We start from the raw sequence: 24,858 nt of genomic DNA, 5'->3' as shown, positions 1-24,858 counted from the left end.
CTAGCATCCCACCCTATCCGCCCCCCTCCCCCCCCCCCCCCCCCCCCGCCACCAACTAAGAGATCAGGAATTCTTACTTGTACCTGTATGTAACCTCTTTTAGCACTTTCTATGGGTCAGCCTGTGACCTGGGAATACAGAATTAAAGACATGATTCCCGCCATCCATGAGCAGTCTAGAGCATGAACCAAGAGGGAAGGCACCTTCAGGAAGGGACTGAAGTCACTCTGGAAAGGGGTTTCCTGTGCCCGCTGAATATATCACAGACCAGGAGTTGGCAGTTCTGGGTTTTTTACCCCTTAGTCACCTGGTGGCCACATGTCTGGGGCAGGTCAAAGACCATCCACTAATTTGGCCCTAAAATTTGTCTGGCAGTAATGAAGGAAGTTAAATGTGGTCATGTTTGTGAAAGTGCTTGCAGAAAACTTTATATATTAGTGTAGGGCTCCTTTGTAATAAAAAGTCCCAAAAGTTTTCCATCCTTCTGAATTTCATGTAGGCTGCATGAAAGGACTAATGAGAAAATCTCTCTTCCTGACCCTGGAGGCTGCCCCAGCTTTCTGAGAACCAGGGAGAGGGTTCTCTGAGGCTGAAAGACTTTTCTTTATGGGACACAGAGATAGGAGCACCAGACTTTGCCTGAGATGAGAGAAGGGTGTCTATACCCAGCAGAGGGGTGGGGAGAAAGAGGCCTTGAGAGTCAAGGGAGTTGGGGCTGTCTCAGCCACCTCAAGGTGAGTTATGTGCAGTCCCCTGATCCCCATGAGCCTGCACTGTCCTCCCATGGTGGGGCCTCCTCTTTAAACAGATCCCAGTCTGGGCAGGAGGGGCAAAAGGAATAGGCCCAACCCTTGCTTCCCACCCCATTTTCCAAAATTATTAAACTTGACCTTTGGCAGCAGTCTCTGGCACAGACTGGGCTCCTGTATGCTCTCTCCTGCTCCCTCTTATGCCCTCCCTCTCTGGGTAAAGCTACAGGCCCTTAGAAGGGGTTGGCTGAGGCCACTGGGAAGCCCAGGCCTGCCTGATTTGGATATCTCCTCTTCAGTCCCTGTCCCCTCTAATCTAAGGTAGTGAGGCCAGCAAATGCCTGCCCTAAAGGGGACAGAGTTAGATGTGTGACTTAATAAGGTTGAGAGCCACAAGTAATCCCCTAAGTACTTTGCCATGTAACCTAAGATTATCTGGCCTGCAAACACCTGTTTTCACCCCTTTGCTGATAGCAGTATAAAAAGCATGCTGGTTAATGACTCTAGGAACTGACCAGGGGTGGAATGTACAAACATTGTCCTATCTTGGAAGTATCTCCTCGTGAGCCAGGTGGCACGTGCCTGTCAGCAAGGTTGAAGGACTGTAAGGGCTCACCCAAGTTTCCATCCATTGTAATCATTAGGACCTAATGGGGACTTGAAGGTCAGGGATAGGTCTTTGGGGCTCTTGGGGTAGTGTATCATCTAACTCACTTAGTGATGGATGATGGGTCAGTCCTCTAACATCTTGGGATGGAGGCAGGTGATCATGACAACCTGGGGAGGGAGGCATAACCCTGCATACCAGGCACACGCCATATTCCCGTCAGCGGGAGCTAGATTCTTGTAGACTCTTGAGAACCAGAGCAAGTGCCAACCCCGTGAACTGACCAATCATGTTCTAATCATTTAGAACTGCAAGTCCCTGCTTCGGGTGGCACAGAAGATGTTGGCAATTTGTTGGAGAATCATTTCTCTGCTGGAGACGCAAGTCTAGAGGAAAAAGAAAGGGCGCTTAATGCAGATGCGGCCCCTGGAGACAAGAATCTGCTCCTTCACTACCCAGACCACAGGGAGGCTGAGAGCTCGGAGCAGACCGCCACCGGGGCCCCTCCTGCTGACACTGGCCCAGGCCCCGAGCCAGAAGCCAGCCTCTCCAATGCCTCAGCCTCAGAGTCAGCTCCACCTGGGGATGCTACAGGGACTGGGGAGGAAGAGAAGGGGCCACCAGTGGCAGGCACCCTCCTTCCAGGAGGGGATAAGGGTCCCGTGGAAGAGGAGAGACCAGAGCTCAGTTTGGGAGAGGGACCAGGAGAGGAAGAGGCTGGGCTGGGGCATCCCACTTTGGGAACTTCCAGTGGGGAGGCAGAGGGACAGGAGGAGAGTGACAAGGAAGCCAGGGGAGTCCTAGGAGACAGCTCCATGCAGGGAGCAGTATCAGGGGTGACAGAGCCTGAAGCCTTGGGAGCCTCTCCTAGGGAAGAGGATAAAGAGGCCCACACCCCAGAGGCAGAAGGCAAGGGCAGCCCAGGGCCTGATCACCAGCTGGTAGAGCCAAATGGAGCCCCCATCACCACATCTGCTGGAGAAGAGTCAGAGAGTGACAAGGACACAGAAGCTGGGGAGGGGGCTGAGGACCAGCCACAGCCCCAGGCCGATGATGCCCTGGAGGCAGAAGGCGAGGGCATCCCAGAGCCTGACCACCCACCAGCAGAGCTAGATGGAATCCCTGTGGCCACACCTATGGGAGTAGAGTTGGAGGCTGAACCGGACACAGAAGCCGGGGAGGGGTCCAAGAACCTGGGGGAACCCAGCCTCAGCCAGGAGGCTGGCCTAGCCACAGAGGCCAGTGAAGCGTCTGGGGATGCCCAGAGCTCCAGCACCAGGGAGACCCAGGAGGACCTTCCCCCTGAGGGCTGGGCACCAGGGATGCCTGAGGAGGAGCCAGATGAGGCCTCCTCTGAAGAAGAGGGTGGTGAAGAAGGTGAAAGTGAGGAGGAAGGAGGAGTTCCATCCAAAGAAGAGTCTGGAGAAGACAGTGGCGATGGGGCTAGCTCAGAAGAGGAAGGGGGCACCTCCCAGGAGGCTGGGGAGCCCCAGGAAGCAGCAGAAGCCACGAACTCTGGGCAGGAAGGGGCCCAGCTTGGCACAGAGGGATTAAATACAGGGTCTGAGGGTGGCGAGGCCCAGGACTCTGATGCAAAGGAGCCGGAAGAGGGACATCAGGGGAGGGGGAATCCTGTAATTGCTCCTCAGGGTAGGAATTGATTCCTTAAGGCAACCCCAGAGCCTTGGGCAGTTCCATTCTTCATGGAAGTCTTGTATAGGAAAGACAATCAGGGATGGGATGTGAGGGAGAGTCCCTAGGTAGCTGTGGGTTTGCCAGGTGGGGCCTGTTCGGGGTACCAGCCTGGGGAGGTATCCTCTGTCTTCTCCAGTGTGGGGGGACTGAGCAAGAAGATCCAGAGGGACTTGGCCATTTCAGAGTCTGGCTCTCTGAACCTCTCCTTTAGGTTTGCTAGATGGACCAGTGCCTTGAGGACAAGGCATAAGAGGACTGATGGCAGGGAATGAGGCCCCAAGTCCGGCTGGTGAAGCAATGTGCAGAGAGTTGGAGGGCGGTTGGGAACCACTAAGTGATCGCCTTGTGAACTAGTTCCTGGGTCTCCACTTGAACACCTCCTGTAGGAGGAATGGGAACTGTGACCAAGAGGCCAGGATCACAGAATGAGAACTTGGGCTGACTATGACCACTGATGTCCCTGAAACGTCCACCTGGAGTAGAGTAGCCCTCAAAGAGCTAGGGAATAGGAAGGGAGGGCATAGGGCAGAGAAGAAGCTATTGGGCAGTGATGCTAGGACCCTCAGGATCCTCAGTCCTCATTCCCCATGACCGCGAGTAGAACAGAAGCTGGGCTTTCAGGGTGGCGGTTGGGGTCAGGTGTTCACTTTCCCAGACAGCTTCCCGCAGGTTTCCTTGCAGAACTTAATGTATATACTCTGTCAAGTGCTTATATTCTCTGTAAGTAGTGGGCCTGCAAGCAGTAAGCACCTCCCTGTTCCCTGTCTTCCCTTCTGGAGATGCATAGGTTTGAACTCAGATACTGCATGATGCATATGGATACTGGTCTCCCTCTGCCCCACAGATCCAAGTCTACCTGCTCCTAATCTGAGACCCTCTGAGCAGGTGGCCTGGCTAAAAAGGTTGTGACCTTAGAGGCCTAGGGAGGTGAGCAGCCTGTGCCCTGGAGCTAGCTGGTGGTGGGCATGGCCATCTGTTTTTTGCTTAGGGTGCAGAGGGACCTGGACCCTAAACACACACATACACACACACACACACACACACACACACACACACACTCACACACACACACACACACGCCCCAGACACAGCAGTGGCTCCTTCTACCCATTCTCCTGCCAGTGTGATCCTGATAACTCATTTGTTCTGTCACTTGTTTGAATGGCTCCCGTTGCCTTGAATGAAATGCAAACCCCCATGGTGGCCTTTAAGGCCCCTGTGGACCTCTTCAGCTCCCCAGCACCCAGTTCCCCTTCCCTGTGACCGGCTATAGACTGCTTCTCTGCATCTTGCTAAACAATTCCTATATGGTCCTTCATAGAAACTCCTCTTTCTTTACTAATTAACCCCTTCTTAGCTTCAGACCTCAAGGGAGACTCCTCTGACTCCCTGCTAAGGCTGTAGGCACAGCCCTAGGCCCTGTAGCTGCCAGGATTCTTCATCTCATAGCTTCCTTACTGTTCTTAATTATTACATATTTTAAAGACTATTCATCATTTATCTCCCACTAATCTGTGGGAAAGCTCCCTGTGGGCACCACTGCATTCCCAGCATGACACTAGGTGCTGGGCATGTAATAGGTGTTCAGTAAATAAAATGGATCCCAATACTTTGAATTTAAATTTGGATTTTCTAATTCTATCCTAAAGGCAGAACTCAGTTCAGTTCAACCTGGCAACTTGTTGAGCACCTGTTTGAGGCCCAGCCCTGGTCCCTCTCTCTGGAGCTCAGAGCTCAGCTGGCCTACTTTACCCTGACCCTGTTGTCTGCTTTTTCCCTCAGAAGAAACGGAGGATGTGAGTGAAGAAGCCCCAATGAGGGACCGCTCCCACATCGAGACCACCCTGATGCTGAATGAGGACAAGCCAGCTGATGATTACTCAGGTAACCAGAGAAGAGAGGGAGACAGACCAGCCCTGTGGCCAGCAGCCAGGCAGAGTCTGGGAGCAATAGAGCCTCACGGCTGTCACTCTGAAGCCAGAAGGGACCACAAGGAAGAGAAGGAACCTGGGAAGGGGGGGGCGGTGCTATGTGAGGCATCTCCACGAGCAGAACCAACACTGGAGCCTCCAGGTTGGTAGGGAGGCAATCCAATCTGAGCAACTACCACAAGGGCCAACGGCAAATCCCAGGGCCGCCTCCATAGAATATGCCCACGTCTGTGCTCTGGCAGAGAGGATAGTTAATAAGAACTCAACTCATTTGTTTTGACTTTTAGGCTCTTTCCAATCCAGTGTTTCATTTCATCATCATAATAACCTGAGAATTTCAGTAGGGCTTGTCCCATCTTAACTGATGAGCTAGCCAAGGTCAGAGCAAGGCAGCAATTTGTTCTTGGTGCACAGCCAGAGAGGAGCAGAGTGAGGGCCAGAGTCTCTCTAGATTGTTTCTTGGTTCCTGAGCTCAGTTCTTGTGTGCCTCATACCTGGCAGACTCTCCCAGGAAGACACCTAGGGATGTCTGGGTCCAACCAGGGGCACTGGGAGTGCGGTAGGCAAGGGCTTGTGTAGCTGTGCTGTGGGCCTGCTGGGCACCTGGCCTCTTTGACCTCTGGGTCTAGGGCAGCACAAGCAGAGGCAGGCAGCAGAGATATAAAATAAATGGAATTCTCATTTTTCAAGGAGAGGACCTTCAATTGGGCTGTAGGCTGAGCTAGTATTTCCAGATACACTGTTGAGGTAGGAGGAGAAAAAAGTTAAGTTTAAAAAAAGAACTCAGGAGGCTTTGCTGGGTAAGTAGGAGGATGCTTTTGGCTTCAGACATTGGGATGTGGACTAGTTCCCTCCACAAAAGTGAGCATATCACACATTCTCTTGGGTTGCCAATGACCGTGCTCCCCACCAGACATGGGTAGAACTGCCTAAGGTGTGAGGTCACCCCACAATGAAGGAGCTGCCTGGAGTCCACCTAGTCTGATAGTCTTCTCTTACCCCTCTTTGCCCCCAGCGGTGCTGCAGCGGCTTCGAAAGATCTACCATTCATCCATCAAGCCCCTGGAGCAGTCTTACAAATACAATGAGCTTCGGCAGCATGAGATCACAGGTACAGCATGGCCCGAGTGGGGGCCACACCTCTGAACCACCCTGACTATGCCAGTGCCTACACATTTCACAAGTTCCATATGTGCTATGTTCAAGTACACCAGGGACTGAGCTCTCCTGAGAATTGGGCAAGACAGGGACCTTAGTCCTGTGAAGCACTCATGTCCAGGAGGAGTGATAGATAGTACACAAAGCATTGATAAATAGCATTTCGTTGTTAAGCATTTATGTCTCAGTAGCACAGATTTTGATTTCTGGGACGGTGATGCCTGGTCAGGGAGCTTCTATTGCTCCTGTGTTCATGAGCCCTCCAGGGCTTCCAGTTCACTTGTGGATCATGTCTGAGTCCTCTGATTGGCCTGTATTCCTCCCTTCCTACCTGTCATTCTTACCAGGTGGCTTGTGTTGGACTGGTGAAAATAATAAAAATGAGGCCTACTTCTTATAAAAAATTGTTTTTAAATAGTACATAATAGTATAAATTGGGGGGGGAACACTTCCTTTCTTGATCTCTCACTCCTCCAGTTCCATTCCCAAAGATGCCGTGTTGTAGTCTTTCATGAATGCTTCCAGACATTTCCTCTGCAAACATGAGCATAGAGAAGTCTGTCTTTCTTTTACACAAATGGGGTGTATTGCGCCGTGTATTTGTGTGTGTGTTTGTGTGTGTGTGTGTGTGTGTGTGTGTAGATCCCTCTTCTTTCTGGTGCCTGCTTGGTCCTTTCTTGGTCCTCTCATGTTTTGTATAACCAGTATCCTCCTGATAGACATGGGGTGCTTTTCATTTTCCATTTTAAAAAATGTTCCAGGCATTACCATAATCGTATTTTATGTAAGTGTACTCATAAGATGTTTTTTTAAAAAGTGCAATACTGAAATTAAATTTTGATACTTGTTGCCAAATTTCCTTTGACTATACCAATTGGTAAAGAACAGTAGATGAGAGAACTTATTCCCCTGCAGCCATGCCATTTTTAGTGTTACTCATCTTTGTGGTGCTGGTGATGGAACCCAGGGCCTCTACCACTGAGATAAGTGCTCTACCACTAAGCTTCACCCCAGCCCTATTGCTGTTTTAATTGTGATCTTGCAAATGTCTTCCTGTGTTATCTCACTTGATTCTCTCAATAGCTATATAGTAGATAGGATATTATCGGGTATATATTATTGTTTTACAGAAGAGGAACCCAATGCCTAGGAAGCACTGTGTTTCCTGGGTCACACACATGGGATTAGGATGGAGACTCTGTATCTTCTCCCAGGGGAAACCCTGTTCTATAGCTTCCCATACTTCTTCTCACAATCCTAAGTAGTGCTCTTCTCTTTCACAGAGAACATAGAGACCTTGGTGTGAGGTTACAGTCTCCTAGTGGCTCTGCTCTGTCCTCCACACTTACCTTTTCTCCAGCCTTGACACCAAGAGTGGTGTGGCACTCCCAGGAAACCCCAATCTTGAAAGCAGCAGAGGCCAGGAGGCTGCCCGTTGTCCCAGGAATGGTGCTCTGGAGGGAGGGCGTATGTTGCTGGCTCCTGGTCTCACTTTCTGAACTTGGCTCTTCTCCCCAAGTCCCTCTCCAGTTTCCTGCATGACCTCCTGTCTCTGGCACTCTTTGCTGGTCTCTCCCACACATGCCCGTGATGCCCTCCTGCTGTTGAGAGTAGGAACAGCAGAACCTTGTCTGGGGTCTGTCTCAGAACCTGCAGATCTGCAGGGCCTGCCTTGGCCTCCCTCACCCCCACCCTCACCTCCACCTCAGGGCCTGGGTAAAGAGACTTTTGTGAAGTCTCTATGGCTATAACTGGGAATACCTGTCACCTCCCTGCCTGCCCCAGCCAGATGGGGACCTCTGTATATTTACAGGCAGGGAGAGAAGGGGTATGACCATGGTATCCCTTCCAGGCAATGTATATGTGCCTGCATTCATAAGACATAATCTTCTAGGACTTAGCTTCACTCCAGAGAAAGAAAACCAGTGCATAAAACATCCAGATGCAGAAGAGGAAGTACTATAAAAAGACAGAGGGGAACATGATATAGATAAACACTGCTATATATGCATTGAGATAGCGAAAAAAATATGTTAGAAATTAGCACTGGCGTCAGACACAGTGGCACATGTCTGTAGTTCCAGCTACTAAGAGTTTGAGACCAGCCTGAGTAATATACTGAGACCCCTGTCTCCAAAAAAAAAAAAAAAAAAAAGACATTGAGCAGTGGTTACCTATTAGAGATGGTATTGTGGCCCAGGGAGATTGGGGATAGGGATGGATGTTTTTTTCATTGTGTATCTTTTTATACTTCTGATTTTTGAGCCAAGGAATTAAATAAAAATATAAGAATAAATGAAAGAAATAAAAAGGAGGATTTTAGTATTCTATGTAAGCTCAGGGAGACAGAGACATCTGAAGACTCAATTATGTAGGACTGATTATTCAGAGAAAAACTGAGAGAGGCACTGAGGAGGCCTGCAAATCAGCAGTGGGACTGACTGCATCTCATGTCAAAAGCCTCTCACCCTCCCCTCCCTGTCCTGCTTTTTTTGTGTGTGTGGTACTGGGGATGGAACTCAGGTCCTCACACAGGATAGGCAAGTTCTCTACCCTGAGCTACACCATCTTTGCTTTTTAGGCTTCCTAGCATGGACTCTGGAAGGTCCTTGAACACAGGGCCCTAGAACCCTAATATACCCTGTTCAGTGTTTGGTCTTGGACAAAGGCAAATCTGTAATGGACTTTGGACACTAATAGTAGAGACTGGCCCTAGAGCCTAGGGTTGAATTAAGCCTAAGGTGAGGATTTGGGGAGCCAATGAAGAAAACTGTAGAGCTGGGGACAAGGCAGGTCCAGAATTCAGATGGTCCCAGATTGTATAAGTTTCTTCCATGTCCTTTCTTTCTCTGTTATCAATTTGGGTTACAGTTGTAACTTCTCTCCTTGTAGAAGCTCTTTCCTTCCTTTTTTATGAACTGTTCTCCCAGAGTAAGCACTAAACCAGTGCTTGTGGAATTCACTTAGCTCCTCCTTCTGGTGCGGGCAGATATGCCAAGGATTTGGGCAAGGTCAACACAATAACTTCTTTTAAATAAGTGATTGCATTTACAGAGCAAGAGAAGTGCCACTGATGGCTACACAGAACCAGTGCACACAGAATCGCTCAGTTCAGTTGGATGATGGTCAGGGATGCAGAGTGCTTTAGAGAACAGTGTCACCCCTACAGTAAGAGCTATTGTTCTTTCACTTCCATTTCTCATTCCTGTTGTCTACAGATGGGGAGATCACTTCCAAGCCAATGGTGCTGTTCCTGGGACCATGGAGCGTTGGTAAATCCACCATGATAAACTATCTTCTTGGGTTAGAAAACACTCGCTACCAGCTCTATACAGGTAAGAGATTTTTTTTTTTATGTGATTGTTAGTATTTGAATGTCGTATGTAAAAGTACTATGAAAATATGAAAAATTGAAACATTTATATATCTTCAATAATAATTAAAAATACATACAGGAAACTGGTAGCTACACCAGTGTTCACAGCAGCATTATTTAAAGTAGCCAAAAAGTGGAAATAATCCACAAGTCCACTGATGGGTAAATGGACAGTCAAAATGTGGTTTGTTCATATAATGAAATGTCACTTGGCCTTGGAAAGGGATGATTGTGCTATGAGAATGTATCAGATACATCTGACAGATGCTCCAACCTTGATGAAGCTTGAAAGTAATATGCTAAGTGAGAGAAACAAGAAACCAAAGGTCAAATATTGTATGATTCCACTCATATGAGGTACCAACAGTAGGAAAATTTGTAGAGAAAGTAGAATAGTGGTTGCTAGGAGTTGTGAGGAAGGAGAAAAGGGAGTTACTGTTTAATGGACACAGAGTTTCCATTTGGGAATATTGAAAAAGTTCTGGAAATGGTGGTGATGGTTGCACTACAATGTAAATGTGCTAATGCCATTAGGAAAGAAAGAAAGAAAGAAACAAGTAGCTTGGCAAACATGTCCTGCCCTTGTGGCAAACTCTCCCTGAAAAGTCTTGCTTATTCACCTTCTTTGCAGCCATCCGTTTTTCAGAGATGACTATTTTCCTGCAATCTCACCCTGCATGTAGGTGCTGAGCCCACCACATCTGAGTTCACGGTACTGATGCACGGGCCCAAGCTGAAAACCATCGAGGGCATCGTCATGGCCGCTGACAGTTCCCGATCCTTCTCGCCCCTCGAAAAGTTTGGCCAGAATTTTCTGGAGAAGCTGATTGGTATTGAGGTTCCTCACAAACTTCTGGAGCGGGTCACTTTTGTGGATACACCAGGCATCATTGAGAATCGCAAACAACAAGAAAGAGGTAATTTAGCACCCATTTTTGAATAGCAAGAGCTCTGTCTTAGAAAATTACTTGAGAAGGAAGTTTGGCCAGTGTTGCCAAAGACCAGGAGATGCATTATTTACCTCCACCTTCTTCTCCTTGTCACTGGGGTGCCACTGGGTTTTGGAGTGCCTCATCCTCCTACCTCCCCAAGGACTGATTTGGTTTGAAGATGGTCAATATTTTCCCATAAGGAGAACTAGTTTTCTCTGCAAGAGCTCCAAGAGATCTATGCTGTGACTGAATCGTCTTTGGGAGGCTCAGTCTGTCCTGGGTAGTCAAGGGCCTGGACTAATCAGATCCCAGTCAGGTATATTTAATTTCTGGCTAAACTGGGCCTGGGGCTCCTGGGCTTGCTCTGGGTTGCACCTGATGTTCGAGTCTTCCTAACTCCCAGTTTCTGTGTACTCAGTTCTGCTTTTGTCTTAGCTTTTTATCAGACTTTCTAGGATCCTGCTTGCCTTCAAGTGTCAGGGGAACACCACTTTGGGCCTGGCAAGCCTGAGGCCATGGCATAGGCCACGGCATAGGCCACTATGTACTGTTGTGACACAGGCCTATCTGCATTGATGAGTCCTAAACAGGGCAGTTGTAGAAACATGTGACCAGATGCCTGATCTAAGTTTATGGTTATGACCATCATTTGGATTATAACTAGATCCTGTTTTATTGGTGATGATATTATCACTCACAATTATAAAAGTAAATTAACCTTATTGTACTCCCAATGTATATCCAATTATACACTGGATAATTTTATGCATTATTGGTTGGTCATTGTGAAAAAAAAATGCAGGGCTGAGGTTGTGGCTCAGGGGTAGCATGCTTGCCTAGCATGTGTGAGGCACTGGGTTAGATTCTCAGCACCACATATAAACAAATAAATGAATAAAGGTCCATCAATAATTAATAAAAATTTTAAAAATGCTATGTTTTCAAGATAGGTATTCCTCATCTCATTTTGTAAATAAGAAAATCGAGGAAATAAGAAGCAAAAGGAGTTAAAATATATTGGGCACCACTATATGACTGGAAGCTTTGATTCTGTGCTTTCCTGTTCATCACAATATAATAATCTTCTCATCAGTTTTGAAGTTACTGCTTTTCTTGTATTGTAGGTAAGGAGCTAGAGCTTAGGAGCATTTTCTATCCAGCTGTCCAGTGGCAAAGCCCAAATTCTGTCAGTCTTAACACAGGATCCTTATTTCTTTCTCCTAAATCTTGCATCCTCTATCACGTTCTTCCAATTCCCTGACTTCCTTAACAGTTTTTCCATTGCCCTAGATTTTTTTAGACAGTTGGAAAATCTCCACTTTGAACAAGTATTTTAATTCCTTAGAGACTTGGATTCCACTGTAGATGAAAGGAAGGATCAGGCTGTTCTTGGTTAGAGATTGACAAAGAGCAGGAGATATGCAATTAATTCTTCAGTAGTCTTTAGAAACTCAGAAAATCCCTAGAGCATGAACTTTCAGCCCACAGAATGATTTGGTTCTGAAGGGAGGTATGCGGGGCTTTGCATGAGCTCCACCAGCTTGACTTCTCACTCTGTCTCCTCAAGGATACCCCTTCAACGATGTGTGCCAGTGGTTCATCGATAGAGCCGACCTCATCTTTGTTGTCTTTGACCCCACCAAGCTGGATGTGGGTCTGGAGTTGGAGATGCTCTTTCGCCAGCTGAAGGGACGTGAGTCTCAGATAAGGATCATCCTGAACAAGGCTGACAACCTGGCCACACAGATGCTCATGCGAGTGTATGGGGCCCTCTTCTGGAGCTTGGCCCCTCTCATAAATGTCACAGAGCCTCCAAGGGTTTATGTCAGCTCCTTCTGGCCACAAGACTATAAACCTGACACTCACCGGGAACTGTTCCTCAAAGAAGAGATCTCCCTTCTAGAAGACCTGAACCAGGTGATTGAAAACAGGTTGGAGAACAAGATTGCTTTCATCCGCCAACATGCCATTCGGGTCCGCATTCATGCCCTCTTGGTTGACCGCTATCTGCAGACTTACAAGGACAAAATGACCTTCTTCAGTGATGGAGAACTGGTCTTTAAGGACATTGTGGAAGATCCTGATAAATTCTACATCTTTAAGACCATCCTGGCAAAGACCAATGTTAGCAAGTTTGACCTTCCCAACCGAGAGGCCTACAAGGACTTCTTTGGCATCAACCCCATTTCCAATTTCAAACTCCTCTCTCAGCAGTGCTCCTACATGGGAGGTTGCTTTCTGGAGAAGATAGAGCGGGCCATCACCCAGGAGCTTCCCAGCCTCCTGGGTAGCCTCGGGTTGGGGAAGAATCCAGGTGCTCTCAACTGTGACAAAACAGGGTGTAGTGAAACCCCAAAGAATCGCTACAAGAAGCACTAGATAGTGTGTAGCTCTTCTCGGGTCCCTGTTGGTGAATGAGCTTGTGTCCTGTCTGAGAAGTCCTGGTTTATTAACCCTTTGAGCCACACTGGTGAGAATCAGTACACACTGGAGATTTGGGAGTTTTGTTGAGGCCTGTGGTAGGTGAAGGTGTGTGGGTCTAGGGAGGAGAGCGGAAACTGTGAATTATAGTGTGCTTTTCTTGTTGCTTCAGTTAGGAGGCCTGATTGAGGCAAATCAGGCTCTACTTGCTTTTCCTGGGTCCTGTCTTGAAGGGACAGAGAGCAGCTAAATTCTAGTGTATACTAAATGAGGGTCAAATAAGCTAAACACAGCCTGAGTGAAGAGGGCTCTCAGGTCCATGTTGGCTCCTTCCACACACGGTCTTCTGTTTGTTCCCCAAACCTCCTCTACTCCCTCCCAAGCTTAGGCTGACTTTCAAAGGCAGATAGCCTCTTGGATCTAAATTTACCTGAATTTTGAGCCTGTCCCCAGTACCTCTTCCCTGTTTCTCCATAACACTAAGAGAGAACAGGAGTGCCTAGGTCAGGGTGAGGATCTGCCTCCCAAATGCCATTTCTGTGATGTCCCAGCTGGGGAGCTCAGACCCATCACTGGCCCCAAGAGGTGGTGAGTGGGTGGTGGACTCAGGCTGTTCCCTCTTGGAAGTAACTTAAGTGAGGGTACTGGAAGGGCTCAGAGGGTTAATTGGTTTGCAGTGTGTCTTTGTCTATTGCATGTCTTGGAAAACTCAGATCCCAAAGGTGTTGGGTTCAGAGTGGACAATGGAGACTTTGTTCCTTGTCCTTAGGGACTTTGCTGGGCAGTCAGCCTCTCCCAAATTTAGGAAGAGGCTGTTCCACAATTTCTCTGTGGAAGTACTTGGCAGAAAAGTTGTTTCTTCAGTTTCCCATTACTATGGCTTTTCCTTTCTTTTCTTCTCCATTCCCTGATGCACCAACACTTAAACCAGAGAAACTTCCTACAGTGAGAACCAGCACCAGCCATCTGGCATCAGTGGCAACTGAAGCTTAGGGTTTAGCATCCACCTGTCCTTGACATGGATAGCTATGGACTGTACCACAGGACATCCAGGGCTTTCAAACACCAGTGAGTGTGGATATGTGTGTACATCATCCAAGAGAGGTCAGGAAGATGACAAACCTGAGGCCACAGAGAAAGAACTCATCATGAGAGTCCTGCATGGCCGGCAAGCACTGTCCCCTTGGAGGGACACAGAGACCCAGTGGATAAGTGCCCTTTGAAGGGAGCATGTACTGTGAGATGTGTGCATACAGGGATAGCCCAGGCCTGCCTTGAAGGGCTCCTTTTGAAGGTCACATCTGGCCACTCCTCTTGGGAGCAAGCTATCCTTGGGTCCTTAATCCTATCCTGGGTCAGGACCCACCAGCACTGGGTAGTCATCTGGATCAGAAGGAAATTTTGAGAAAAAGGTTGATTAGGCAATGTAAGTAGATTGGTGATCAGATGGGGTCCAGAAAGAACCCCAATTTGATTTAGTATTGCTCAGAATTCGGAGCAGTCCCATGCCTGCTGCAAGAGAGGCTGCTGCTTTGGACTTTATGGAGGATCCAGATCCTCTCACAGAGAGCCAGAGGCTCCAAAGCCACCAGGACACTGTTTCAAGGAGCAAGCCAACTGGAAAAGAAAATCGAGTTCTGTAAGGGACATCCATGAAGCCTGGTAGCTGGGGCAGATGAGTTGCAATCTGTCCTTGGACTTTTCTTCTCCCTCAAATGAACAGCCCCAACCCCTTGGCCTCACTTCCAAATCACTTATCCTCTTGGAAGACTATCCTTCCTGCCTGTCTCTTTCACACTGCTCATCCCTGTTGGTTGCTTTTGGTGAATCTGTTTTTTTCTTAATGCAGTCAGGGAAATAAAAAGTTCAGGACTATATGGGCCTTTTTTTTAGCTGTGATGTCACCATCATTTTGGGAAGCAGGGGGGATGAAGCTAATCAGTTCATGCAATATTAGTATTTTAGGGAGGCTATATTATCAGTGTGTCCTCCCACTTTTGGATTTTTCTTTTCTCCACCTATTTTCCTTTTCTTCTTTCTTCTTTCTCTCCATTCTGTTCCTCTCCTCACTGTCTGCCTTACCTTTCCTTGACTGCCCATAGGCCTGTTGATCAATCAACACAGGTTCTAAGTGCCCGTTCTTTGCCCAGCTCTGTGGAGGATTCTGACTCTTAAGGATGATGGGTCTGGGAACTGGGGAAACTTGGGACCCAGAGATTCCCCAAGAGGGGTCCCTGTGAATATTTGTGAAGGAATAGGGGCTGACCCTTTCCAGTGACCTTTAGATTCTGACTTTACCAGGGAGAATATTTCAATAAAGTTCCTATCTCTTTAACATCTTCTCCTTCCTGATTGTCTCCAGCAAGGTGAATCTCTGATCTTGCTTTTATGTAGGAGAATGTACTCATTTTTAGATTTCTTGGGGATAGGTTGGGAGTTGATAAAGTGCTTATTCTTGGTTTGGATGCTTTCTGGCACCCTCCTTTGGTAGCTCCCTCCTGCTTCCAGCCTCCCAGGTATTGAAGATGGCTTGTTTTTTCAGCAGTCATGAAATAAGGCCTATTCCCTTTAGAAATAGGGGTCATTGAAATTTTTATCTCCAGATCCCTCACAGAGATGGCTCAGGTAACTATACCAGTCAGCCCATGCCCTCTGCCGTTCAACTGCCTCCAGATGCCCATAGCCATGGTGGAGGAAGCCTGAGGTCTGCAGGAATGGTGAGGATGGCTGCCTCCCCTGGCTGCTCCAGAAAGTGATTGCCCTCTCCACCTGGTATGGGCATGGGCCTTCTGTTTGTTACCTTCTGAACACATCCTGGATTGCCCTTCCCAGCCCAATTTGCTCTTTTCAGTGTCCTGGAAATTCAGCAGTGCTCTTGAATTTTGAAGTTTTCCCTCTGGTATCCTCCAAGAAATTTCACATCTTTGCTTGAGAGTTGGCTTTGAAAGAGAAAGAACAGGGCCCTGGCGAAGAGGTAGGAGGTTGGAATGAACCAAAAAGGGAGAGCTGGACCTAAAAATCCAGGCCATTGCCATACAGTTGTGCCCAAGAGGATGCCAGACTCAGGTGACATCCCTGGGTACTCCAGGGTGCTCCTGGCTTAGCAGTGGCTGGACTTAGGGCTGAGTGAGTGGAGTCACGCTCTCCTTTATTTGCTTCCTGATCAGGGAAAGTCTATATGCAGTCCACAGTCTTTGAGCAACTGAGCAACCTGACCTACTAAAGTCACTGCTGCTCACCTGCCCCACCTCACCTTCTCCTACCCATTGTTGGAGAAATTGAGTGCTTTCCCTCCAAGAGAAAAGTCACACAAAGTTGGTGGTTTTTTATTTTTATTTTTTAGTTGTTGATGGACTTTATTGTCTTTATTTTTATGTGGTGGTGAGAATTGAACCCAGTGCCTCATACATGCCAGGCAAGCACACTACCACTGAGCCACAACCCCAGCCCCAAAGTCGGTTTTGAATAGAAATGTAATAATCCGCTGGATCTGTCTTCAAAATTGTGCTATTTCACAAACCTCATAACCCTATCACCTTTAGGTTAAGTCTGCCTTTAGGGTGCTAGAGCAACCAAACAGAAAATGGAGAAAGCAAAACAGAGGCTATTCTAAACATAGCCAGGTAATGTGAGGGGTTCGAATATAAAGAGTGAATTTAAGGGTCATGTCATTGGAACATTACAAGTAGTTATACAAATAAGGGGCATGCAAAAACATACATGTGAAGTTCTTATGTATTGGAAAACAGATGTGGGTGTGCAATTTTGTGGCCAAATGATGCCTAAGTACCTAGTCCAGTGTTCAACACCTAGGAACTCTTTACCTGACCCCAAACCTTTTGTTCCCCTTTTTTCACATGGTTTCTGGGAGAGTAAAGAAAGGTAACTATGTGTTTTGCGTTGTGTGTAGATGGTCCTTGCCACAAGGGTATGCCTGGTTTGGACAAGTGACTGTGGCTGTGAAGAAGTAATTGTATTCATATGAGAGAGTGAAATACAGATTATGGGAACATGTATGTGTGGGCAGATGTGTGAATGGGGTGAACCTTATAGTCAAACCCGGTTGAGATCCAAGAAGAGGCAGCCATGGAAAGACATCCTACTAGTCCCTGGCTTTACAGGTATGCCTTGCCACAGTGAACTAAGGTGAAAGGACTTTAGAGAACTTAATACATGCTGGCAACATTTCATGCCAGTTCTATCTTCTGTGACATTAGGCTCTGGCTTCTCCCAACCCAAGGAACCCTTACTTTTTCTCTAGAAGACCATAAAGACAATACAAAGAAAGCAAAAAGAAAAACAGAAACAGAGTAGTAACAAAAGGTTGTCTGTAGGAAAGGTGTATTTAACAGGTTGGGCCAACCTCTTACCCTCAGGATAAACATTAATATAGGAGCATTTCCACATCTGCTTGGACCATGGAACATGTTCTGTTTTCTCATGATGTCTATGGGGAAGGGAACCAATTCTAGAGTATCTCCTTCATGCCAGGGCTTTAGACCTGCAGGCCTCACCACCCTTATACCTTACAATGAAGTGCTAATCATAGTGCTGTGCACTTGGGACTACTCTGAGTGCTTTATGTACATCATTTCATTTAATCTTCACAATAACCCCATAGGGAGTTAGATGGCTAGCACATTTAAGAGCACAGACTCTGATTGTTTGGGATTGGTCCTGGGCTTCCCCACTTGCTACAGGGCTGTCCTAGGTAAATAATAAAATTTCTCTGTGTTTCAGTTTCCTTACTCACAAAACAGACACTGATAGTCCCTCCCTCCCATGAGGACTGTCATAGTGGGAATTAAGTGGCTTGATATGTGTGTAATGTGCTTGAAATTGTACATCGTATGTGGCCCACAGAGAGCATCCAGTAATTGTCAGTTGTTATTACTGTTAGTATTCATATTTTACCCATGAGAATGATGGTCAGAGTGGCTGAGATGATGGCTTGTGTGCACAATTCTACTTGACACTTGTCTCCCCTTATGGGTTATGCTAGGGTACTTGCTTGGGACTTTCTTCTTTTTTGGCAGTGGGGGGATTGAACTCAGGAGCACTTGACCACTGAGCCACATCCCCAGCCCTATTTTGTATTTTATTTAGAGACAGGGTCTCACTTAGTTGCTTAGTGCCTCACTTTTGCTGAGGCTGGCTTTGAACTCACAATCCTCCTGCCTCAGCCTTTGAGTTGCTTGCTTGGGATTTTTCTGACCCCACACCTTTCTTTCCCCTTTCTTCACAAACTGGCAAAGATTCAGAATTGCTTGATTTTTTTTAATATTTATTTTTTAGTTATAGGTGGACAAAATGTCTTTATTTTACTTTATGTGGTGCTGAGGCTTGAACCCAGTGCCTCACTCATGCTAGGTGAGTGTTCTACCTCTGAGTTACAACTCCAGCCCCAGAATTGCTTGATTTTTAAAAATACTTAAAAAAAAATTTATGTGGTACTGAGGATGGAAACCAGTCCCTCACACATACTAAGTAAGTGCTCTATCATTGAGCTACAACCGCAGCCCCTACTTGATTTTTTTTTTAATGGCCATTCAGCATGTTGAACAAATTTTAAAATATTTAATAGTAATTTTCAGGGCTGGGGATGTGGCTCAAGTGGTAGCGCGCTCGCCTAGCATGTGTGAGGCACTGGGTTCAATTCTCAGCACCACACAAAAATAAAAAATAAAAGATATTGTGTCCACTTAAAACTAAAAAATAAATATTAAAAAAGTAATTTTCATCAGGAAATTTATTGAGGGTTGTTTCTTAAACACATACTTAAAAGTAAATTTTAATTCCATTTCACATTTGATCTTCTCCATAATCTTGTAAAGTAGATGGGAGGTTTATTTATTATCCCTAGTTCCAAATCCAACATGAGGAAACTGCATCTCCAGAGAAGTCCAAAGACTTCTGCCTGAGTTTACTCAACTCATACACAATAAACACAAAAAAAGTTGATTTTCTTTTTACTATTTTCTATCACATCAATTTGTGCTAATCTGAACCTAAACCAAATTGTGTGTAGTATATTTTCATTGTACACTAAAAAAGTGATTTTATATTTATAAAGAGTACAAAAATATTTGTTATATTTCCATTTAATTTTTTTTTACTTATAGTTGGACATAATACCTTTATTTTATTTTTTAAATATTTATTTTTTAGTTTTTTTAAAGTGGACACAATATCTTTATTTTATATTTATGTGGTGCTGAGGATCAAACCCAGTGCCTCATGCATGACAGGCAAGCACTGTACCACTGACCCACAACCCCAGCCCCACAATACCTTTATTTTATTAATTTATTTGTATGTGATGCTGAGGATTGAACCCAGCACCTTGCACACATGCTAGGCCAGTGCTCTACCACTGAGCCCCAGCCCCAGCCCCTAGTATACTTCCATTTTATCCAAACATTTGAGTTTTCCCCAGCACAATTTCAAAAGATTTAGAAGTTTTGCATATTTATTAAGGCATAGTTTCTGTACTGGGACAAGTAACCATCTAGTAAGAGACACAAGGCATAGGAAGGGGAGTTATCAGGGAAGACACATTTTTCAATTCATAAATTGGGATACATGGCCTGGTAAAGGATTTGCTTCCTCATTTGTTTCCACTTTTATTTTGAGATAGCCTCCCTGTGTTGTCCAGGCTAGTCTTAAACTCCCACACTCAAGTGAATGCTGGGATTACAGGCCCTGCCCTTTCTCATTAAAAAGGGACTAACATATATAAACTGTTAAATTTATTTAAACAAACTTATTTAAACTTCTTTTGAGAAGACTACATTCAGATAGCATCAAACTGAGAGTACTAGAACACATAAGGGGTTATGGAGCTTGGGGAGGGAGTGGAATTTTAGCTATACTTTGAGGGGTGGACAGGTTTGGCTGGTCAGAGATCAGAAAGATGATCCTGAGGAAGATCAGGAGTTCACACTCAAAGATAAACTGTATGGTGGTGATGAGGGGGAAACAATCCAGGTGAGAGGAGGAAGTTAGGGAAAACTAGGACTTAAATGAAAGCCCAGGGATTCTGGGCTTGAGGCCATTTGCAAGTTCCTGGGCAAAACAAGGCTGTGCAGTACCTCAGAAGATCCAGCTGGCAGCTGCACTGGGGTAGGGAGGAGGAGGTGGGAATGCAGAGGCCAGAGCTTAGCACCAAGACGCCTGCTGCCTGCCCCTGGGCCCTGCTGGATTGGGGCACTGGGGTCTCTGTCCCCTCTCAACTCTGCCCCACTCGAAAGAGCTGGGAACCAGCCGATGGAGTCCCAGAAATAGGCCAGAGCAGCAGACCACCCCATCACCCTAGCCCTGCCTGGGAGCTCCTGTTGGGCTCTGACCCCCACCAGCCCAAAGGAGGCCACAATCTGTGTCCCTTCTCTGGATCCCTGTGACATTTTAGGTCATTCCATTTCTAGAGAAAGTTAACAGGTGAAAGGACCAGAGAAGAGGAGGTCATGCTGTCCTGCGTGGCTCTGAGGGCCTACCAGGACACTGGGCCCTCCATCTCCTGGCCCTCCATCTTCCCGTCCAGCGTAGATGAGTCACAGCGGGAACACGGGCAGGGACGGAAGCTGCATCCTGTGCGGGTACAGGCCTGCAGGAAGATGCATTGGTGGACGGATCTCCTGGGCTGCGTCCTCCTCGTACAATGACCGTAGGCGCTGCAGCCTGCATTCCCAAAGGGGCCAAGTCTGGGCGCTCTTCCTTCGTCCGAAAGAAAGCGGGCGGCGGGAGGAGCCTCGGCCTTCTCCAGCGCACCTTAGTGGGGAAACTAAGGCTGCAGCAAGGCAGCTCTGAGGAGGGGTCCTGAAGGTGAGCGAAGCCGGGATCCTGGCTGAATGTTGCCTCTTCCCTCAAGCCCAGCTCCTTACGCGCAAATGACTCACCCTGAGAATGGGGAACTCATCACTCGTCTTTGAGGACTGGGGCCGACATTGTGGCTGCCCAGCAGTCTGAGATCCCGGGATCTAGCCCAGCAATGCGCTCTGCCCTAAGCCAATCTTGCTCTGAAGATCCCAGCGTTGTGTTCGACCCGGTTCGCCTCGAATCGCCCCGCTCGCCCCGCCCCGCCCCGCCCGCCCCGCCCCGCCCCGCCCCGCCCCGCCCCGCCCCGCTCGCCCCGCTCGCCCCGCTCGCCCCGCCCCGCCCCGCTCGCCTCGCCCCGCCCCGCTCGCTCCGCCTCGCCCCGCCCCGCCCCGCTTGCCCCGCCCCGCCCCGGGCTGCGCTCTTGAGCTGTCACGCGTCATGTCTGGCGCAGGCGCAGGCACAGGCGCTGATGCGCGGTCGTGGTTCTCAAGTTGCGGCTGCGCTCTGCGCAGAGTCAGGCGAGCGGTGGCTCGGCTCTGGGGACCGGCGGCGGCGCTGCTGGGGGTCAGTTGGGAAGGGCCAGGTTCCTTCCGCCGCTATTCCACGCTGCGGGGTCGCTCTGGGGACGGCGGGGCTGCCGCGTCAGACGGGGCTGCTTTGTGGGCTGTGGGGCAGACGACCTGGGAGTCCCAAGAGGATCTCGAAGGCTCGGTTGTGGCCCGCAGAGGCCTCGGACTGGCGAGTCACATGTGTGCAAAGAACACCAGAGCAGTTGGTGCTGCATTTATTAGAGTGACTTTGGCCCTTGAGGCCATCCCCCAGGTAAAATGAGGATTTTAAGAGATCCCCGCTGCCCTCTCGTCCCGCCCCCGTGCCGCTCCTCGGGGCCAGTACTCATTGGAATGGCTTCCTTTCGGCCCTTAGGGTTTCCTGAATCATGGATATTAGGAGCTGGGAAGGACTTACGGGAGTCTGTAATAGTCTCATCAAGAGGTCATTAGCCTCGCCAGGCCGGTGGCCCCACCTGTGATACCAGCTACTCGGACTGAAGCAGGAGTATTGCAAGTTCTAAACCAGCCTGGGCAACATAGACCCTAATCTCAAAATTCGAAATAAAAAGGTCTTAGGGTATAGCTCAGTGGTAGTGCGCCCCTAGGCGTTCCCTCCACCTTCTATATAATCTCCATTATTAGAATGGAGCGCACTCCATTCTAAAAGCCAGCTGTTTCTCTGCATTTCCCAGTGCCTAGACAAACCTTGCTTCCCTGTGCAGCTTGTGGAGAATGTTCTGGTATCAGTGTATAACTGCTTCCCTGCTGCAACCTCTGGGTATGTTAGAACCTATAAAAGGGGCTCTGTGGTTAAATAGTTCCTGAACGGAAAGATAATTGACTTTTAACTTAACGGGCTTTCTTGAGAGTTACTTTGGAGTGGGACATGATTTAGACATAAGCAATAATAATAATAATAAAAAAAACACCTTGAAAAGGAAATAGGTAAAGGAGATAGGTATAATGTTCTCTTCAAGAGGACATTAGCCTTGCTGGCTTCTAGGTTCTTTCCTGGGTTTAACTTCATAGAACATTTAGTAGGGGTGGGGAATTGTAGCACAAAAGAGCTATACAGTCTTACTCTTTATTTTACAGGTCAGGACACTGAGGCCTAAAAAAGGAAAGACTCTTTGAGGTCATAGAGCAAGCTAGTGGCAGAGATGAGACTTAAGTTTAGGTCTCCCTATTCCCAGGCAGTTCTCATTCTAACCCTTGTATATTTTGGGTGCCACAGAAAACAGATGGCACATTTAAATTGGTTAATTTGAGGTAGGATGTAGGGAAACAGATAGGGATAATGGAATCTTTCCACCTGTACTTCTGGAGGCACAGAAGCTATGTGGAGGATCATCTTACTAGAGCTGGGACTTTGGGTCAAGAAATTCAGGAAAGGAGTTGGAATAAAAACTGCCCTCACTTCTTCCCTCTGGTCTGTCAAAGCTTCCCCTGGACCAAACAGAATTGGAAATCAGGGCAAGGGAGTCTTGAGTAGTCCAAACAGGGCAGTTCTAAAGCATAACATGATGGAAAAGAATGAAGAATGTACCTAGAAGGACAAATGAAAGCTATCCAGCATAACATGCAATCTGGCTTCTAATATAAAGTTTACATTAATATTTAAACTAGGTATAGTTTACATTTCTTGAGCATTTGCTCTCTGCCAAGCGTGTCTATGATCTCATTACATGTTCGCATAAATTCAGTTTTCTCCATTTGACAGATAAACTGACCAGTGAAACAACTTGAGGGATGAAGGTTTGAATAACCAAGTTGACATCAGTGTCTCCAGAATCCTGAATTATATACAATCATTACTATGTGGAATGAAAAGAAAGTGAATAAAGAACAAACATTCAAGGCTCCCTGAAGAGGCTTCCTTGTGCTCATTCTCCTGGGACTTGTGGAAGCTCAGCCACAGGGAATGAAGGCCATCTGCTGAGCTGAGTTATATGCCTGCTGGGGTCTCACCTGCTGATTTATATAATAGGCCAACTTCTTGAGGTTAAAGGAGCCAGTATGGAAGACTGAAAACATATCTTGGTCTTCTGCTTTTCTTTCCTAGTGGAGGATAGCTTTTGGAATTAAAACTTTCTCTCAAGTCATCTTTACCCACCCCCTGATTCTTATACCCCACAATCTGGGCAGGGGCCCAGGGTGCTGCCTCTTTTCCCTGCTCAACTCCTACTCACTGTTCCACCCACAAGCTCTGTTCTGCTAATTGCATTGCTGGTGCTGCTGCTGGAACACAGCGTTCTTCAGGGATGAACCAACAACCAATTTGATGAGAGTTTTGCCAGCACCCCTAAAATGGCCTGCTGTGGAGCAGAAAGCTCAGCTTAACAGCATTGGGCTCTATTCTCCAAACTTCCTCTCCCTGGCCATCTCTTCTCTTCATAATCTCTTTTTATTGGCCTCTTCTTTCCTAGATGGCCCAATAACTCTTTCATTTGTTGTTGGGTAGAAAGTAGGAACCTTGCAGAAGCAAGAATTGAAACTTTGGATAGGGACTTGTCCAAGATCACACAGACATTAAGGATGGAGCTGGCATTTGAACTCCCAAGGTTCATCCTGATAAACTTCCCACTCAGAATAAACCTGCTGCTGCAGCATTTGGGTTTAGAGCCTTTTCCTCATGCCATTGCCTGTGTCCCTGTCAAATCTACTGTTTCAGCTCTCTTCTGGGTTTGCACATCGATTTGCCTAATATTTGGTATATCCTCTTACAGTCCTTTCCTGGTGGTGTCTCTTCCATCAGGAGGTAATTTCACCTATTTTTTTAAAAAAAATTTTTAACACTTTTTTTTTGAAGATTGATGTGATTTTTAAATACACCTTTATTTTATTTATTTATTTTATGTGGTGCTGAGGATCGAACCCAGCGCCTTGCACATGCTAGGCCCGCACTCTACTGCTGAGCTCCAGCCCCAGCCCCAATTTCACCTATTTCTACTGGCAGCATCCAACCCATTCACCAAATCCTAGCTCATGCCACCTTGTCCACAATATCCTTCCAGTCTCATTTGCCTGCAGATTCCCAAGCTCCCTTTTGTAGGCCTTCTCTAAAGTATTTCTTGTATTATTTATTGTGTTACAGTGTGTTAGTCAGTTTTTCATTGTCTTGACAAAGTACCTGAGAAAAACAAAAGGAGGAAAGGTTTATTTTCACTCAAAAGTTTGAGAGGTTTCAGGCTGTGGTTGCTTCACCCTGTTGCCATGGGACCTTGTCAAGGAGAACATTAAGGCAGAGAGGGCATAGCAGAGCAAAGCTGTTCACGTTAAGGCAGCCAGGAAACAGACAAAGAGGGAGAGAGGAGACGGAGGAAGGGGAAGGGGCTCTAGACAAAATATTCCTTTCAAGGACATGCCCCCAGTGACATACTCACTCCAACTAGGCCTTCCTTTCTAAAGTTTCCCCACCTCACAATAGCCCATTAAGCTGTGAACCCATCAGTAGATTAATCCATTCATGAGGTTAGAGCCAATCACTTCCCAAAGATCCCAACTATGAACACTGCAGCATTAGGGACCAAGCCTTCAACACATGAGTTTGTTTTTTTTGGGGGGGAGGGGGGACACTGGGGATTGAACTCGGGGGCACTTGACCACCGAGCCACATCCCCAGC

General features: G+C 47.2%; 2 protein-coding genes and 2 long non-coding RNA genes across 6 annotated transcripts in view; 3 read left to right on the top strand and 1 right to left on the bottom strand.

The window, feature by feature from the left end:
• LOC101974240 (sarcalumenin) overlaps positions 1 to 17,608 on the top strand; it is a 54,930-nt gene extending 37,322 nt beyond the window's left edge. For all 3 annotated transcript variants that reach the window (XM_021734873.3, XM_078024559.1, XM_013364051.3), the window contains exons 2-6: positions 4,834 to 4,935; positions 5,998 to 6,093; positions 9,359 to 9,475; positions 10,200 to 10,433; positions 12,016 to 17,608. In XM_021734873.3, the coding sequence (XP_021590548.1) occupies positions 4,866 to 4,935; positions 5,998 to 6,093; positions 9,359 to 9,475; positions 10,200 to 10,433; positions 12,016 to 12,827 (1,329 nt within the window). In that variant the 5' untranslated portion in view covers positions 4,834 to 4,865 and the 3' untranslated portion in view covers positions 12,828 to 17,608. The remainder of the gene's footprint in view (positions 1 to 4,833; positions 4,936 to 5,997; positions 6,094 to 9,358; positions 9,476 to 10,199; positions 10,434 to 12,015) is intronic.
• LOC144367638 (uncharacterized) lies at positions 1,635 to 4,823 on the top strand (the record flags this gene model as incomplete). Its single annotated transcript, XM_078024733.1, has 1 exon — positions 1,635 to 4,823. A coding segment is annotated over one exon (1,383 nt), but the record flags the coding sequence as incomplete, so codon positions are not given.
• Positions 17,609 to 19,320: 1,712 nt separating the features above from the next.
• LOC120887455 (uncharacterized) lies at positions 19,321 to 20,934 on the bottom strand. The gene is made up of 2 exons (XR_005730708.2): positions 20,765 to 20,934; positions 19,321 to 20,671 (listed from the first exon to the last, which is right to left on the bottom strand). It is a non-coding gene; the product is annotated as an uncharacterized LOC120887455 (long non-coding RNA).
• Positions 20,935 to 21,110: 176 nt separating this feature from the next.
• Positions 21,111 to 23,103, top strand: LOC120887607 (uncharacterized). The gene is made up of 2 exons (XR_005730928.2): positions 21,111 to 21,506; positions 22,956 to 23,103. It is a non-coding gene; the product is annotated as an uncharacterized LOC120887607 (long non-coding RNA).
• The last annotated feature ends 1,755 nt before the right edge of the window (positions 23,104 to 24,858 follow it).

This window comes from Ictidomys tridecemlineatus, chromosome 10 (genome assembly GCF_052094955.1).
Source record: "Ictidomys tridecemlineatus isolate mIctTri1 chromosome 10, mIctTri1.hap1, whole genome shotgun sequence".
Classification (NCBI taxonomy): domain Eukaryota; kingdom Metazoa; phylum Chordata; class Mammalia; order Rodentia; family Sciuridae; genus Ictidomys; species Ictidomys tridecemlineatus.
Note: the sequence above shows the minus strand (reverse complement) of the source record. Positions and strands in the feature narration are given on the sequence as shown.